The sequence below is a fragment of the Rhineura floridana genome, chromosome 6, assembly GCF_030035675.1.
Source record: "Rhineura floridana isolate rRhiFlo1 chromosome 6, rRhiFlo1.hap2, whole genome shotgun sequence".
Taxonomy (NCBI): Eukaryota; Metazoa; Chordata; class Lepidosauria; order Squamata; family Rhineuridae; genus Rhineura; species Rhineura floridana.
In genome coordinates, this window is record NC_084485.1 from 91,184,171 (window position 1) to 91,202,953 (window position 18,783).

Consider the following 18,783-nt stretch of genomic DNA (forward strand, 5'->3'; position numbering starts at 1 on the left):
AATGTGACATGAGAAAGGTGTTTATTGTTAAACAGTCAATACTGGAAAAGTGAAGAATCTCTAACCTTGAGATGGCAGATTTAAGAAACTGACAGTATAATAAAGATGTAAAGCAGAATGGTGCAGAATGGAAAATATAGTCCAAACTAGGAAAGACATAGAAGGAAAGCAAACATACAAAAAAGATTAGTAAAGCAAGAAATAAAAGCAGATTTTTGAAATAATGCAAAAATTAAATCTGGTATTACTGAATTCAAAGAAAATGCAGAACTTCATGAGTGTCACTTCTGTGCAGGAAGTTCAATTTGTTTTGGTTTAGCACAACCAAAAAGAAATGTTCTAGTGCAAAACAGCAACAACCCACTTTCAACACATATTAGACAGCACTGTGATTTTTTGTTTGTTACTTGGCATATACAGCTTAAAAATAAAGCATCAAAAATGACATGAGATTTAACCCTGTTTAAATTTAAGTTATTATGATAGGTCATCATTAAAACAAGAAGGTTAGAAATCATGCAACTCCAACATAAACACACATTATTTAGTATTATAAAGATGAGCAACAGATGTTATGCATGGATAGTACCAGCATCTCCTGACCAGGAGTTCCTTGTACATGCAGCAGCTTCAACATGTGAAGAGACCTTTCCCTTCAGCTCAACACTGGAGACGCTTCCATATGTATGCCTCTATTGTGTACATGGAACTGCTCCGCACATTTTTACCAAATTTTATCCCATACAACTTTATACCAAATCAGCCCACCTCTGTAACTCTATATGAGGACCTCTATAAGTGTAACTGTCTTACATTGTGTAAGTCGCTTGGGGACCTTCGGGTATCAAGCGACTAATTAACAACAACAACAACAACAATTTATTTGATTTATATTCCGCTCTTCCTCCCATTAAGAGCCCAGGGCGGCAATAACAATAATAATAAGTTCATGACAGCACTAGCTTAAGCTGAGCATCTTTTTGCCTGCAATGATCAAACAGATCCCTTCCCTGCCCGCCAATTCCTTCATATCTTCCTTTTGTTTGTTTAAATCATATGTATCTACTTCATTGATGTGTGTGTGTTGGGGGGTGGGTATATCAATAAAACAGATGTAGGCAGTGAACAAGTCTCTCAGTTCAGCAGCATTGTTTACATCACTATGCACACTAACCAGAGAGTCTGCTACACAAGAAAAAAGGGAAATCTTACAATATTCATGTGTAAAATTTCTGATTTTTCATAAAATATGCAAAAGTGTCACCTTTTCTAAGGTGGTTCTCTCTGACGGAGGGATCATATCTGCAGTTAGCACCTGAGGAGGATCAATGCCTTTTGTCAGCTTCTGATTGATGAAATGGAAGGCCAAGGCAAACTGTTCCTGGGAAAGCTTCCCACAGTCCTTTGTGTCACAGAGAGCCCTGCAAAAGCCAAAGGGAGAAAGTCAAGTACCCAACATTTGCTCTCCAGCTTGAAAATTATGCAACTTTGCTGCTGGCATTGATACTTTGAGGAATTTTACAGATACATAATAGTCATCTCAGTATCACAAATAGGAGTAAATGCTGCTGGGGACAAAGAACTGTGGTTGGCTATCACCTCCTAGATGCACCTTGCCCAGCAAGGAACTTTTTGCAAGGAAAGTTGTGTGGCATCTTCCTTATTTTTTATACTGAATGCAGATGTGTAAACTGGTGTTTCTTCTGAGACAATTTAAAGACCCATCCTTACTTGTCAAGGTCTATGCATCCATTTCAATAATGTTTCAGGCAGAATTAGACTTGTTACTGGGGTTAGTAGATATGAGTAGAGTTCTGAGTGGTTAAGTCGTTCAGGAATCAGCACAACTTTTTCTTTTGAAATTCCATCATAAACATTGCACTCTATTTCCAAGGCTATGACAAGACATTCTACTACCCGAGGTACAGGCAGAGCTATTGCCCTATGCACCTCTCCACACACAGTGACCTCCCTCTCCTGATTCTTTTGTTTTTGCTGATTCATCAGTGGCAGCAGCACAGGTATATCAAGATTGTCTCAGCAATACTATTGAAGGACTCTAGGAAACAAAGGGCCCTTCTAGAGTGAGGCATTGTGGAAGTGTTCTCAAACAATGCCTGTGCTCCTGTTGCTTTCTTACAGCAACAGCAAATACTAGTTAAAATACACTGTAAAGTTTACTACTCTTAAACACTTTAACAGTTTACTACCATAAGCAGTTTTAGCCATGGCAACATAGCACAGGCCTTTCTGCAGCTACCTTGCTCAGAATGCTTCATTCAGAGGAAGGGCCTTTCCTCAAAGCAAGGCCTGGCCAACCCAGCACCATCAAAAGCATGGTAGGAGCACCAACTGACAACTGTTTTCCTAGTGGCAGCACTCCTAGAGTGCTGAATGGCAGTAGGCAGGTGACCTTATCAATCCACAACCAGAGGCAACCGTGTCAGTGTGGCTTAACAGGTGGGCTGGCTCCGTCTACTTTTTCAGAATGGCTCAGTTTATTTTGTATAGAAAGAAACAGGAAACAGTGGGCAGTTTACTATTAAAAACCTATGGCATTCAAACCACCAAGATTTCAGGGGCTGGATACTAGGATAGCTGACTTAGTCTGTATAAGGTTCTTTTATCTCTGAATTCTTTAAGAAATTTCTCTGCAAGTGCAAGGGCTCCATCTGTTTGTAGAACCTCCCACAGAGGAAAGAAAGCAAACAACATATAGGCACCAAAGATGGACACTAAATATATATATATGTCCCTAAATTCTCATGTAGCCCATTTACTTTGAGGCTATTGTGTGTGCGCACACAATAGCAATTCACTCTAAAGACTTAACTCTCTACTGATTACCACAGTTACCATTCATCAAAGCTTTAAAAAAAAAAAGAAACTGGGATTCTTTACATGAAGAGCCATTAAAAAAAATCTTACCAGATTTGTGCAAGTAAAGTAGAAGGCAGGCCTGTCTTTAAGAATAATTCTCTAGCCTCTACACCAGAGACAAAGCCATCCATGTCTTTGTCAGTTTTCAGAAAGATTTCATGGTATTTTATCTTGTCTACAGGGGATACAACCCACTAAGGACAAAAACAAAAATAGGTCATGCTCCTATTACACACTTGCTAATGTAGTAAAACAAAATGCTGCTCATTGCTGAACATACCTGTGTTGATGGTGCTTTAGCTGGCAAGAGGCTTACAGGTGGTATGGTCTGATGGGGATCTTTACTGGATGTTGAGGGTGGCACCAAATGCACTGCACCTGGAATACTGACACCTTTTCTTTTAGAAGGTGGCACCAGCGCTGGAGGCAAAGACATTGGCACAGGTTCCTTCTCAAGAGCACAGTACACCAAGAACATGGCCTGAACAATAGTTTTGAAGATGCACAAAAGATGTACAGAGCATTAGCTTATTATTAAGCAATTCCAGTTACACAATCAATGCAGCAACCTGGAAGGGTAAAAACTCTAAAACCTCTCTCATCTCCAAGTACTCCTGGCTTCTTTAATGGTAATGTTATTATCTGCCTTGATTTGCACAGAGAGAGAAAAAGGCAGGACATGTAAGTTCCCTCACCTCCATCCTCAGAAAAGGAACTTGACAAACTCCAGCCATGAAATTCCAGAGAACTCTTCCAAAATTAAGCAGGACATATCCTATTTTAGCAAAACACTTAGAACCACACACCTTTCTGTTGGCCTTGTATTAATGGGAAGGAATTTTATCCATAAACTAGGTGGAAAACAAAAGTCAAATTTTCAGATAACCCATCATTATCTTTAGAAATTAATTCGTGAGACCCTTTAACTGCCTCCTGACGTGACTTGGAAAGGAACAACAGAACACAATTATCATAGCCAACATTTATACAAGTGTTTTGGAGGAAAGGTTTTGTCAAGCAAGACACAGGAAAGCTTTCTCAATAGGTTTGAACCACCTCTGAGATACCACATGGTGAATTCAGATAACCAAGGCACTTCAGAAAGTTTGCAAAAGTTTCCCTTCATTAGTTCAACCCTCTCAAGCAAATTTAAAACAAATTTTAAAATACAGGTTCAGTGTTTTACAAAAGAGCAAACAAGAAAAAGAAATGCCTTTGGTGTGTATTCTTAATCCTCACTCTCAAGTCCCATTGGGGGAGAATTGGTGCAAGACCATATAGTATTACTTTATACTACACCTGAGTTTAAACTGCAATTTAAGGATTTAAGTAAGGTGAACTACCAAGAAAAAAAATGCAAAGGACATTTTGATGCATGTCTATCTTTGGACTGCATCCTATCAGCTAGATAGGTAAAGGATGGGCACACTTTTGTGCCATTAATTCCCAAAATTTTAGACAATGGTTAGACCCATGCAATGAACTACAGCACACACACAAAAAATCAGTTGTAAAGTAAATAAAATTCCATGATTTAGGACCCAGCTTATAAGGACCCAGCTTTTTTTTTAATAAGGAGAGCACAGTATAAATGTGTGTGGCGGGGGGGGGAGAGAACCTCTTCTGATCTCTTCTCCATCCCAATGTCTTCTGCATATGAACTCACAGACTGCATATGATCACAGCCATTCTTAGATCACCACTACTTCATATTTTCCATAGCACAACTGTAGCATTGAAAGACTGTCTAGAGTTGTGGGAAGCACTGGCTTAAATTAAGTTAACTGGGGCTAGGAATTTATTTTTATTATTCTCTTTATTACTGAATTTATATCCCGCCTTTCCTCCAAGGAGCTCAAGGTGGTGTACAAATATGGCTCTCCCTGTCCTGATTTTATCCTCACAACAACACTATGAGGTAGGTTAGGTTGAGAGACAGTGATTGGCCCAAGGTCACCCAGTGAGCTTCATGACTGGGTGGAGATTTGAACCCTGGTCTCCCAGGTCCCAGTCCAACACTCTAACCACTACGCCACACTGGCTCTCACCAATAAGAATATGGGGTGGTGACACCCTGGTTTCTATTTTCTTCCAACAGCCAGTCACCAGTCTAATTTTTAAGTTTAGGTACCCGAATTCTGCAGGTTTTGCATGGAGAAGGTCTCAGGTTCAATCCCTGGCATCTCCAGGTAGGGCTCTGAGAAACTCCTGCTTGAAACTCTGGAAAGCTGCTACCAATCAGTGTGGACAATACTAAGCTAGACAGGCCAATGGTCTGGCACTGTATAAGGCACCTTCTTATGTTCCTATATTCACATGCCCCTGCAGAAAGTACTATGCAAGTTGTTTTCTAACACAAGGACCATATACTTACAACTGCAAATTCATCCCGATCCAACATTCCATCATGGTCAATGTCGCTTAGTTCCCAAACCTAAACAACAAAGCCACACATATAACTTCAGGACGCAATAGAATATTCTACCCTTCTTTCATCATATAATCAAATACCAACAGTGCTAATCTTTGCAATTCAGATTTCAAAAATGAAAAAGACCAATCATGCCATTTCTTGACCTTGACTAATCCCTAATACCAGATTATCACTTACTTTTTTAAAAAAAATAGAATTTTGAAATGGCCTTAACATCTTTTTACTATTTACTGTAATTATACTTATTGACAATTCAAATGGCAGCAAAGCAACACTATCAACCATATCAGTAAAATGGAAATGGACTGCCTTCAAGTTGATCCCGACTTATGGCTACCCTATGAATAGGGTTTTCATGGTAAACAGTATTCAGAGGGGGTTTACCATTGCCTTCCTTTATTTATTTATTATTTATTTATTGAATTTATTCGTCGCCCATCTGGCTGGCTGTCCAGCCACTCTGGGCGACGTACAACATAGGCATACAATACGTAAGCATTAAAAATCTAAAAACAATGAAGATAAAATCTAACCAACCCCAAAAGCCTGCCTGAAGAGCCAGGTCTTCAAGGCCCGGTGGAAGCTCATCATAGGCTAGTCGTCCCCAGCTGGCTAGGGCCTGCTCAGCTTGCCACAGCTGCACAAGCCAGGCCCTTCCTTGTCTGCAACTGCCAGCTGGAGGGCAACTGGGGTCCTTGGGACTATGGAGCTTGCCCATGGCTGCACAGGTGGCAGGGTACGTAACCCCTGAGCCACTCACTGTGGGGGTGATCTTTAGCTGGCCCTTGGCACCCAGGAGACACGAGTGGAGATTTGAACTCAGAGACTGAACTCCCAGCCAGGCTCTCCTCCCCACTGTGCCATACCAGCTGTCCATATTAGTAAGTATGTGCTATTCATCTCAGGATCAAACTGCTCATTATATGGAGTTCCATGAGACCTCTCCCTCACATGGTGGTTGTTTTTAAAAAAAGAAAAGCAGACACTTGAGGCTGCCATCAAGAGCTGGGAAACAAGGTCTTAGACCTTTTGCCTCTCAAAACCATGTCCTTCAAGCTGCTTTTCTCCCTGCAGAGGATTTTGAGAGAGAAAATATCAGAAAGAGTTACAACATCCAAGCAGCAACTCTCCTCTAAAAAAAAAAACCTAGGAGGGAACTCTTTCTATGAGGCATGTAGATCAGGGGTGAAGAACAAGATCCAGCCAATGGAATGAGCTGATCAGCACCAACAGCAAGTCTTACTTGCCAAGGAACAGTTTGTGCACACTCTAAGAATGTTCCTTCACACCCACATATGACATCAAGTGTGGGGGTAGGTGGGCATAGTTTGGGGAAAACTGCCTTCCATGCTGAATTAGGACCTCCCTACAAGGCCTAATTTGGCCTGCAGGCCAGAGGTCCCTCACTTATGATGTAGATCAGTAACCAAATGGCAACGGTTTGGTTACAAGAAGCTGCTCCTTCTATTGATCTTATTCTTTTAAGCTTATGTATGAAAAGCATGCATAAGATAGACACCCTCAGGGACCTTAGGATACATCTTAGCGGTCTCTTGTCAGACACTCCACCAGTTATGAAGCATTAGCCTATAGAATTCCACAGGGTAAAAGAGATTTCGTCTTGCTAAGCAGCCTGCCATTCTTACCCTTCCCAAGACATCGACTGGCAGTTTGGAGTTTAGCAGAACAGGTTTCACTTTATCACCTGACAACAATCCATTCACTGGGTTCAGACTGTCAAAGATAGCATCATATTTGGCCTTGTCTTCTACCTAGTTTTAGAAATATTAAAGAGGCTGCATTTAATTTAACAGGAACATTGATGTAGGCAAAAATTGACTAGCTTCAGAAATGGGAAATGGACTGCCTTCAAGTTGATCCCGATTTATGGAGACCCAATGAATAGGGATTTCATGGTAAGCGGTATTCAGAGGGGGTTTACCATTGCCTCCCTCTGAGGCTAGTCCTCCCCAGCTGGCTAGGGCCTGCTCAGCTTGCCACAGCTGCACAAGCCAGCCCCTTCCTTGTCCGCAACTGCCAGCTGAGGGGCAACTGGGCTCCTTGGGACTATGTAGCTTGCCCACGGCCACACAGGTGGCAGGGTACGTAACCCCTGACCCACTCACTGTGGGTTGGTCTTTAGCTGGCCCTTGACACCCAGGAGACCCGAGCTGGGATTTGAACTCACAGACTCTGGACTCCCAGCCAGGCTCTCCTCCCCACTGTGCTATACCAGCTGTAGCTCCAGAAAGAAGTGTGCAATTAAAGAAAATAAGCCATAGGTGGAAAATTTATGCACTAGTCCAGCCTTTCCCAACTAGTGGGCCACCAGATGTTGTTGGACCAAAACTCCCATCAGCCTCAGCCAGCATTGCCAATGGTCAGGAAAGATGGGAATTGTGGTCCAACAACATCTGGTGACCCACTAGTTGGGAAAGGCTAGTCAGTATGAAAAAAGAAGCAGCGAAGTGCCTTAGCAGAAGAAGCATAAAAATAGAGTACATAATGGACAGTAGGGAAGGTTGTCTGGGGGCCTGTTATGAGATGACTTCAATATGAATACCTGAATACAAAGTAGATGAGCAAGCTTTAAATCTGAAGGGCAAATATAGGTATTTTTAGCATTATTCGACTTTTTTTTAACCCACAGATACTGCTCTTTAGATGTTTTCGAAGGAACTGTCCCCAAACATTTCACTTAAAAACATTTTTCTACCAGAATCTCAATAGCTCTGAAAAGCAGAGACATTCCTTCCATTGCTCCATTCAATTGCAAGTCAGCCAGAAGGGGATGGTGCTCCCTCTAAAGACTTTGATACCTGGGAAACTCTATGCAATACTTCACAGATTTTCATTGATATAGCTGCAGGCCTGCAACAAAATCTTCCAATGTAGCCCTTGTCCCTAACAATCATGGAAAAGGAGCTTTGTAGCACTACTTGGAACTTTGAGGAAGAAAGGGATCTTTCTTCTTCTTCTCTTCTTTCCTCAAACCTTCCCTTGCTGTGGTAAGCTAAATGATTCATGTTTGGAACAACAAGGGGGAAAGACAGTTGTCCAAGACAGCAAGAAAATGTTAGAAAACTAAAGTCAATAGATCTGGAAGAGCAAAGGTCACAGGTATATATAGGGATATGAGAAGGGGCCAATAAGGTGACACGGCTACAATAGGACTTTTCACAGTAAGGACAAAAAAATTGTGATGGATCTGAGAGCAGGCAAGAAGCTACTGTGGGGATTTGGGAGGAGTATCATATGGCGAGAGTGACAAAGAAGTGAATTACGAGCTCTGGTTAAAAGATGAAAGAGCCAAGGTGTAGCAACAGAAGGCTTGACAAAAGAAGAAAAGGTTGAAGTAGTCAGAGTGGGAAGATATGAACAAGAGTTTTTGCAGAGAGGAAGGTCCATTTCTAATTACCATGTTAAGCAGTAGCTGGTGCCAGCTATGGTTTAGACCACCCTTCCCCAACCTTTGGGTTCCCAGATTTATTTTTATTTTTATTAAATTTATATCCCGCCCTTCCAGAAGGAGCCCACGGCAGCAAACAACACGCTAAAACAAAACAGATGTTATTGACCAACTCCCATCAGCCCAAGCCAGCATGGCCAATAGTCAGGAATGATGGGAATTATAGTCCAGCAACATCTGTGGACTCAAAGGTTGGGAAAGGCTGGTTTAGACCTCCTGTACATTATTTTCACCACATTCAAGAGCAGCTAAAAAATGACACACACACACACACACACACACAGATCTATCCATTACTTCACATATAACTCCAACAATTGATCAGGTGGCTATGCTTTTAGTCACCAAACCAAGCCAAGCTTTCACCAAGAAAGAGGAAGGTTCATTTCTCAAGGAAGTGTATGTCCAGTTAGGGACAAGGTTTTGTTTTTAAAAAGCACAATGTAAAGAAAGAGGACTTGGGGGGCATCATCTCTAAATAGAGCCTTAATAGGCAGAACCTGAGATACACTGAAAGCATCCACTTCATTCTAAGTTTCAATATATTTTTCTTACCTTAACAGCCCATGGGATATCGGCTGGTGCTCCCCCAGATAATAAAGGGCTAGTGGAATCATTCTAGTGGAAAGGAGAATTAAAAAAAATATAATTATTTGAATTTTCTTTATTTGAACTGACAATTGTCATTCATATTTATCATTAGTTCCTGTCATGAATAATAAAGTGAGAGTACAAGAATGGCATCATAATCTTTCTCTTAAAACAGTATGTACATATCGTAATGCAAACTAAAGCCACATTCACATTGTACATTTTCCCCACTATTATTCCACTTTTAACAGTCACAGAATTACAAAACAGTAGAGTTGGAAGCATCCTGTAAGGCCGTTGAGTCCAACCTCCTGCTCAATGCAGGAATCCAACTTAAAGCATATCCAAGAGATTGCTGTTCAGCTGCCTCTTGAATGCTTCCAGGGTTGGAGAGCTCATCACCTCCCTAGCTAATTGGTTCCAACGTTGTACTGCTAAAACAGTTTTGAAGTTTTTCCCTGATGTTCAGCTGAAACCTGGCTTCCCATTATTGAGCCCATTATTCTGTGTCCTACACTCTGGGATGATCAAGAAGAGTTCCTGGCCCTCCTCTGTGTGACAACCTTTCACGTTCTTGAAGAGTGCTATCATATCTTACCCTCAGTCCTCTCAAGGCTAAACATGCCCAGTTCTTTCAGTCTCTCCTCATCATCCTTGTTGCTCTTCTCTCAACCTGTTCCAGTTTGTGTGCATCAACATGAACAGATTGGGGACCACACTTAGAATTTCTGCCACACTGGCATAGTTTGCCCCAGAGGAACCTGGGAAGTGTGGTTCAATTCTCAGAGTTCTCTGGGAAGAGGGACTGATTGTTAAACCACTCTGACAATTGTAGCTCTGTGAGAGGTCTCCAAACAACTCTCAGCACCCTTCACAATACTTGCAAGGATTCTTTGGAGGAAGCCATGACTGTTTAAAGTAGAATAGTGGAATAAATGTTGTTATTGCTGAACTCATTCTTCAGTAATACACAATACCTTATGACACCAACCAAAACTAAATAAAATAAAATAATTAAAGGCTGCTATGAGTTCAAAGTACCTACCCACAAAGGCAGTATGTAGTCAAATGAAAGGACTCTAGGACTTTTGGGAAACTGACCAACAGTGATCAGCATACATAATAATAATAATAATAATAATAATAATAATAATAATAATTACATTATAATAATACATTATAATAATATAATACATATAATAATGTTAATGAATATTGCAAATGCTTACTGGAAGCAGCAATTTTGTACTCCCCCCCCCCCAAAAAATCAAATTTCAACCCTCAATTTCTCATCTTGATCAATACCCACCTGTAACCTTGCTTAATAAGGAGAATTTAGATCAGGTCATCCAACCATTTGGTTCTACGTTGGGTTACCCTTGAAAACGGTCCGGAAACTACAGCTGGTACAGAATGTGGCGGCACGTTTGATTAAGAACAGCCGCCGCCGTGATCATATCACTCCGGTGTTAGAAGATCTACACTGGTTACCAGTTGTTTACCGGGCCCAATTCAAGGTGTTGGTGTTAACCTTTAAAGCCCTATACGGTTTCGGCCCAGTTTATCTGAAGGAGCGCCTCCAGCATCACCAAATATGCCGCATAACGAGATCAGCCTCACAAGACCTTCTCTCGGTCCCACCAGTTAAAACAGCTAGACTGATGCGGACCAGAGAGAGGGCATTTTCGATTGTGGCCCCCACCCTCTGAAATTCCCTACCCTATGACCTTCGCCATCCCCCCTCTCTGGCAAGTTTCCGCCGAGTCTTGAAAACCTGGCTATTTAGGCAGGCCTACAGGACTCTTGGGGCGGACTAGTTTTTTTTGTTATAAGATGTGGGTGGTTTTAGATTAATTAGGGGTTTTGGTTTATATTGTATTCTGGTTTATATTGTATATGTTGTATATCATTTTATTATGTACGTCGCCTAGAGTGGCCGTTAACTCGGCCAGATAGGCAACTCAGAAATAAAATTTATTATTATTATTGAATTATCTTGTAGCATCTAAATCTAATTGAGGATGCAAGATCTGCCAAGGTGCTCAATATTGTACTCCTAATATACATATCACCAACACTGCACACTTTGTAATATTTTAAACAACATCTGTATTTGAGTATATTGATAAAATAAAAGAGGAATAGAAATTTATCACAGACCAACTCAAATTTTCACCCTATCACTTGATAACAATTAAGGCATAGTGCATACAATTGCACAAGATAATTTTTTTAAAGGGTATATTGATAGCTACATAACAGTGCTCAGCTTTTACTTAAATACTCAAGGTAAGGTATTTAAGAGTTCTTACAAATCTAGGTGGAGGAACAGGCAAGTTAAGACTACTTAGAGAAACATCCAATCCATTCTGTGCGCAGGCTACAAGTCGTAAAGCCACAAAAAACTCCTAAAAAGAATGAAAAGGAAATCAAACATAGAACTATTTTTACCTCAGAAAACATATCAAATAAAAAACATCACATTTCAAGTAAACATGTAAAAACTTCAACTTAACCTCCAGTGTACTCCTCTTGTATATCATGCATTGATGTGAATTCTAGATGCCTGCTAAATAAAAGTTTAGATACCTCAAGCAACCTGATATGGTTTTCTAAACACAATTCTTAAAATGCAATATTATTCAGCAATGGGGGAAGGGGTGAGCACCAGGGCTGTGGAGTCGGTCGGAGTTGTGGAGTCGGAAGCAATTTTGGGTGGAGTCGGAGTCGGTAGAAATGTACCGACTCTGGCTTCAAAATAAATTTTTATTGACAAATTTTTAAAAATATAAATTCAAAATGTCAAAGAAGCTTCCCATGAAGTCAGCTGTAGTTGAGCATTTCACCATAACTCAAGCTGGAAAACATTTTGTGTGTCGGTGTATGACACAGGACCCAGATGAAGACAAATGCTGTGATGCCCAGATCAGCGCATATTCAGGCAGCGATAAAAATGCTCCTAGGAGAGCTTCCAATTTAAAAAGACATTTACAGCCCTTTCCAGGGCTGTGGACTTGGAAGCAATTTTGGGTGGAGTCAGACACTTGAAAAATAGAGGAGTTGGAGTCGGAGGTTTGGCGTACCGACTCCACAGCCCTGGTGAGCACACATAGATCTGATGAAATTTAAAAGACATTACGTCTGTTTACACATTCTTTTGCATTCTAATCCCATTAGAAATTCTGCACATTTCCCAAAAGTTAAGCTGGGAGTGGTTTTTTAAACTTTTCTCTAATGTGAAACCTGACATTCACTGCCCTGGAACTTCTGTTTTGTGTTACTATACAATGTGAACCTGTGAATTGTATTTTGTGAACTGTACAATGCACAGCATGCTGCCGTTTACTCTGCAGTACAGACCAGTAAGTACTTAGGAACAAAGCATGCAGCCTTGTACAGAGTCAGACCATTGGTGTGTCTAGCTCAGTATTGTCTACAATGACTTGGCAGCAGAATTTCAGAAAAGGGCCCTCTCCCAGGCCTACCTGAAAGTGCCAGGGATTCTACCTGGGACCTTCTGTGTGCAAGACAGATGCATGTTTTACCACTGAGCTATGGCCCTTCCCCATAATAATCAAAGGCTTGGGCCCAAAAGCTCATGCAGGGACTTGAGCTGTTCATTCACTTCCTGACAGAAGCTCACCATGCTACCCAGCCAGCTGCTCCTAAGATTCAGGGAAAATTCGGGAGCAAAGTGCAAATGAGGGAAGGGGAGGAGTGTAGGCACACACAAAATAGCTACATATTTTGGATGCACCTAAGCAGCACTTTGGATCCTATCCAAGTGTTAGCATTCCAAACTAACATAATAAACCAGCGTGGACTTAACTGTGATTAAACAATTGGTAGTATTATTGGACCAAAATGAAGGAGGTGTGAAAATTGGAGGGAGAAATATTAATAATTGAAGATATGCAGAAGATACCATACTACTAGCAAAAACCAGTAAAGATTTGAAACGAATGCTGATGAAAGTTAAAGAGGAAAGCATAAAAGCAGGAGTACAGCTAAACGTCAAAAAGACTAAAGTAATGACAACAGAAGATTTATGTAACTTTATGACAATGAGGACACTGAACTTGTCAAGAATTATCAATACCTTGGTGCAGTCATTAACCAAAATGGAGACAATAGCCAAGAAATTAGAAGAAGGCTAGGACTGGGGAGGGCAGCTATGAGAGAACTAGAAAAGGTCCTCAAATGCAAAGATGTATCACTGAACACTAAAGTCAGGATCATTCACACCACGGTATTCCCGATCTCTATGTATGGATGTGGAAGCTGGACAGTGAAAAAAGTGGGTAAGAGAAAAATCAACTCATTTGAAATGTGGTGTTGGAGGAGAGCGTTGAAGATACTATGGACTGCGAAAAAGACAAATTATTGGGTGTCAGAACAAAGTTCACCAGAACTATCATTAGAAGCTAAAGGCCTCCTGCAGATACCATCTTATCAGGAGGTTCATTCTGCACAATATAGGAAATGGACTTTGTGTGGCAGCACCTACCCTGTGGAATTCCCTCCCCTTAAATATTAGGTAGGCGCCATCTCTGCTATCTTTTCGGCGCCTTTTGAAGACTTTCTTCTTTCAACAAGCCTTTTAAGTTGAGACCTATCCCAGTCTGCGTCTGTGTTAGAACTGCTTTGAATATGTTTTCTTTAATAATGTTTTTAACCCTTTTTTGTTTTTAAAGATGTTTTTAAAGCTTTTAAAAAATGTTTTTGTTTTGTTTTAATGTATTTTAAGGTCTTTTTACAATGTTTTAAAGTGTTTTTAGTGTTTCTGTTTGCCGCCCTGGGCTCCTGCTGGGAGGAAGGGTGGGATATAAATAAAATAATAATAATAATAAAAAGCTAAAATGACAAAACTAAGGTTATCATACTTTGGATACATAATGAGAAGACATGATTCACTAGAAAAGATAACTATGCTGGGAAAAACAGGAGTAGAAACAGAGGAAGACTAGACAAGAGATGGATTGATTCCATAAAGGAAGCCACAGACCTGAACTTACAAGATCTGAACAGGGTAGTTTAAAATATATGCTATTGGAGGCTGCCAATTCATAGGGTCATCATAAGTTGTAATCGACTTGAAGGCACATAACAACAAAGTATTAAAAGATATGGAGGAAGCCATAGAATTGTACATTCTAATCCTGCAGTCCCTCTCCTTGCACAAATTATTCCCACCCTTTTTTGCTGGTCTGTGCTGTGGCTCCAGAAACTGATTGACGAACTCTTGTAGAGAGGGAACTCTGGCTTATATTTATTCTACTTAAGTTTTAAGGCTGTCAGGAATTGTGAAAGAATAGCATATAGTCTCATAGCCGATTCTTGATCATCTAAAAATGGTTAAGAGATTGAGAGGATTACATCCATATGATCCTTAACTGAGTCCCCATGTTTTCTTCGGAGAGAGCAGAAGGTGTGTGGATACGTGTGCCCTTTCTGGCTCTATCTCCCTTTTGCCAAATATTTATTTATTTAATTAATTTATATTCCACCCTTCTTATTTTATTTATTTATTTAATTATATAATTTATATCCTGCCCTTCCTCCGAAAAGAAGCGCAGGGCAACAAAAAACTACAGGCACATTAAAACATCTTAAAAACAAAAGATTTTAAAACATTAGAACAAAACAATTTTAAAGAACAACTTTAAAAAAGTAAAAAGTAATTCCAGCAGACGCAGACTGGGATAAGATCTCTACTTAAAAGGCATGTTGAAAGAGGAAGGCCTTTAGCTGACGCTGAAAAGACAACCGAGGTGGTGATCCAAGACTCAGCTCGGTACTATTGACAAGAGAAAGATGTCTCTTTCAGCATTTTAACCTGCTATAAGCTGTTGTAAAAATGCGTTTTTACTCATTCCTTGATCTCATTCATTTAAAGAAAACACATTTTTACCTGTTTGTTTAAGATACCTCTGCCATCTGTATCAGCGAGGTCCCAAACCTAAACAATTAGATGGAAGAAGCATTTGAAGTACCTCTATAAATATCTTCTCTGCACTTTATCAAGAAGATTTTAAAAATAATAATCCCAAAAGTTTAACTGCATTATCTTAATGGCATAACAACAAAAAGTGTTCTTTATTCTTTTTTTCCCCCGATGCAACAGTTTGAATTCCAATTTAACACTAAGTTTTTAGTTTTGGCTAAAGGGGAAATAAGAGCTAGAACTGTAGCAAAGCTAATAGCTGAACAATTTGAAGCAAGTATAAAAATGTTAAAACACCCTCCATACACAAAATATGTATAATCACTTTTAACCCATACATTTCAAGCAAAAGCCTCCACACTAATATGTTTCTCACTGAGACCCTTTAATAGATTATAGGAAAGGATGTCTTTCCACATCTAACCAGTGCATTTCCACCATGGATTGACCAGGTATTCTGAAGTATCATATGTTTAAATACACAACAAGGAGCTGCAGCTGGGACATTCCCTAGAGATACTGCCAACTATCCATCAGAGAGCTGAGCAAGATGGTGCCTATTCAATTAAATGGGCTTAAGTGTACCTAACTGGGTAGGATTGTGACTACTGAATGCTCCCAAAATACCTAATTCTTGTTTCATTCAACCCTAAAATCAAAATTTGTACTTGTCAAGAAAGGCTGCTCTGTAACTCCTGTAGAGATTGAAATGCTTAAGGAAGTGAGGCTAAAGGTGTAAAGTACCACTAGTAACCAGCAGTTTAATTCTTGTCAAAGCCAAGATAGGACAATTAACCTCCAAGTCAATACCTTCCCAAGTATCAGGTCTGTCAGTCCTGATTTTTTCAGGAAAACAGCTGCATCAGAAGCCAACACCCTTCCAGAGTTACCAGGATCAACCTGCCAAAAAAAGAGATACTAAAGGTCTGTTATGTAGCAACTTGTGCACTAAAAGATCTTCCAAATCAAAGACACTTTATGAACCACTAGGATTTATTATACAGTAGGCCCCTGCTTGTTGGCACCCTGCTTTTCGGCGTTCTGCTAATACGGCGGCCCAGCGGGGCGATCAACTATAGCGCGCAGAGCTCCAGCCACTGTGCTCCAGCTGACAGGGATCAGCTGGAGTGCGCGAGCTCCCCACGCTCCAACTGATCGCACGCTCCAGCTGACAGGGATCAGCTGGAGCATGTGAGCTCCCCGCACTACAGCTGATCCCTGTCAGCTGGAGCGTGGCAACTGGAGCTCCCTGTGCTACAGCTGATTAGCTGTAGAGTGCAATCAGCTGTAGTGCAGGCTCACAAGCTCCAGCTGTAGGGCGGGGAGCTTGCGGGCTACAGTTGAGTAGGGCCCCACTTTCCGGCAGTTTTTGCTTTTTGGCGGAGGCCTGGAACAGAACCTGCCATATGAGTGGGGCCCTACTGTATTATCAAATGTTTGAAGAGGCATGTTGCATAGGCAACATCACTATAAATTTCTTACTGCTGTGAGTTTCTTTATGGGCAACTACAAAAGGATTTAATGCCAATACTGTAGCCTTAGCATCTCTTTAAAGCAGATGAATACTGAGGAGCTCATGGTTTGGCACACTGCCCCTGCCCACTTTCTCATTTTTATCATAAGGATGCTCCATGGTCTCTATACTGGGAAACACAGTACAGTATCACGGGGGCCTCTCCACTGCCCCACCTATGGGCTAGAACAGCCTTTCCCAACCAGTGTGCCTCCAGATGTTGTTGGACCACAACTCCCATCAGCCTCAGCCAGCATTGCCAATGGTCAGGAAAGATGGGAGTTGTGGTCCAACAACATCTGGAGGCACACTGGTTGGGAAAGGCTGTGCTAGAAGAGCAAGGGACAATAGTGGAGAGTAACGGACACGCAGTTATCACAGCAAATGTGTTTTCCTGGCAAGTGAAACAGCATAGTAACATAATACTTGTAAGTCTTCTTGCTCATTTCTGTTATTAAGGTCAAAAAGATGGACAACATCAGGCAGCTAGCAGCTGATAGTGTAGCACTACATTTTCCTTGCCAGGAGCAGCAGCAAATACACCATTACTTGAACAGCTGTATGCTAGGCTGTCCTACCAAACCTTTATCTGTTTCTTTGAACTTTCTAAACCACTAGGGTTTATGCTAGAGTGTTGCCTTGCTCCATTCCAATCTGTGATATGTACGTTACTCTACACTGCAGTAGCCAATGTGATAACTCTCCAGATGCTGCGGGCTACAACTTCCTGACCATTGGCCATGCTGACTGGCGCTGATGCGAGTAGTAGTCTAACAACATCTGGAGGCATGACACTGACTACCCTTACACAACCATAGCCCATGTAACCCCTTTCCTGCCTTTTGCAAGATCCCTACAGCTACCAGCCAGAAGCTCCTCTTTTGGTTGCAACTGCTTTTAGTGTCATTGTTGTTTTTAATCAACAGGGTGTGAAAATACATGGGCAACTGATTCACCCAACCTGGGACAAGACATGGGGATTAGTGGGCTACTTCCTGTGCAACCCATAGCTTAATTGTCGCTGCTTTATATGGGTGAGGCACCACAACTAAGAAGCCTCCTGCCCATCAAGGTACACTTGTTTTCCTCCTTGCTGGCCCCCAGCAGCAAGCAAAAACATGACTTTAAAATGATGTTGTCCAAGGGTTGATTTGCTGCAATTTTAAACCAACTTGTCAATTGTATCACCGCCATAATCTGCTTATAACTATTGCTTTATTATATTGAATGACATTATTGTGCAATACATTGCTTGCTGTTTAATATTTTACAATTTAACAATATACTACATTAATCACTTGGCTATTCTGAACCTCTTCTCGACATAAAGATCCACAATATGGGTGTCTCAGGGCAATCAATAACATACTTGCACTGAAATATAAAGTCAGTTTCTCTTTTCTTAGGGGTAAGAATGCCCTTATGGCTTTTTATTTACTTTTTTCATCCTTTCCCTAATACATTGCCTTTCTGCTAAAACACCAGAGGCAGTTTACAATTTTTTTTAAAAAAAGATTTGTAGTTTAGTGTATAAAGATGGAGTGGAATCTCTCATATAGTCTCAACCAAACTGAAAACTTTGGATTTGAATACCACTAATTTAATATGCCTTTAAGATAAAAACAGCTAGAGACTTTGGCTATTTTACCACTCTAATAAAGAGGCAGCACTTATAAATACAGCCTGACTACTAGAGTCTCCTGCCAGATTTAACCACTCCATTCTCTGTCCAAAGCATGAAGCAAAATATCAGCAAAGGAGCTCAAACAAGATACTCACATCTATAAATCTGCAAGAGTAACTTTTATTGTTTAACTAGCGTTTTGATATATGCATTTGTTTATGGCATGTTTATGGCACATGTACTTAAAGGATTCAAGATAAGAGCCCTGCTGGATCAAACCAAAAGCCCATCTAGTCCAACATCCTGTCTCCACAGTAGCCAACCAATC

At 40.7% G+C, this 18,783-nt stretch overlaps 1 protein-coding gene across 2 annotated transcripts in view; it reads right to left on the minus strand.

Moving 5' to 3' along the window:
* EPS15 (epidermal growth factor receptor pathway substrate 15) overlaps nt 1-18,783 on the minus strand; it is a 102,435-nt gene that overhangs the window by 48,319 nt on the left and 35,333 nt on the right. For both annotated transcript variants that reach the window (XM_061632960.1, XM_061632961.1), the window contains exons 3-11: nt 16,129-16,218; nt 15,286-15,333; nt 11,687-11,782; nt 9,339-9,401; nt 6,961-7,086; nt 5,255-5,314; nt 3,161-3,361; nt 2,929-3,074; nt 1,265-1,421 (exon numbers count right to left, since the gene is read on the minus strand). In XM_061632960.1, coding sequence (XP_061488944.1) covers nt 1,265-1,421; nt 2,929-3,074; nt 3,161-3,361; nt 5,255-5,314; nt 6,961-7,086; nt 9,339-9,401; nt 11,687-11,782; nt 15,286-15,333; nt 16,129-16,218 — 987 coding nt within the window. The remainder of the gene's footprint in view (nt 1-1,264; nt 1,422-2,928; nt 3,075-3,160; nt 3,362-5,254; nt 5,315-6,960; nt 7,087-9,338; nt 9,402-11,686; nt 11,783-15,285; nt 15,334-16,128; nt 16,219-18,783) is intronic.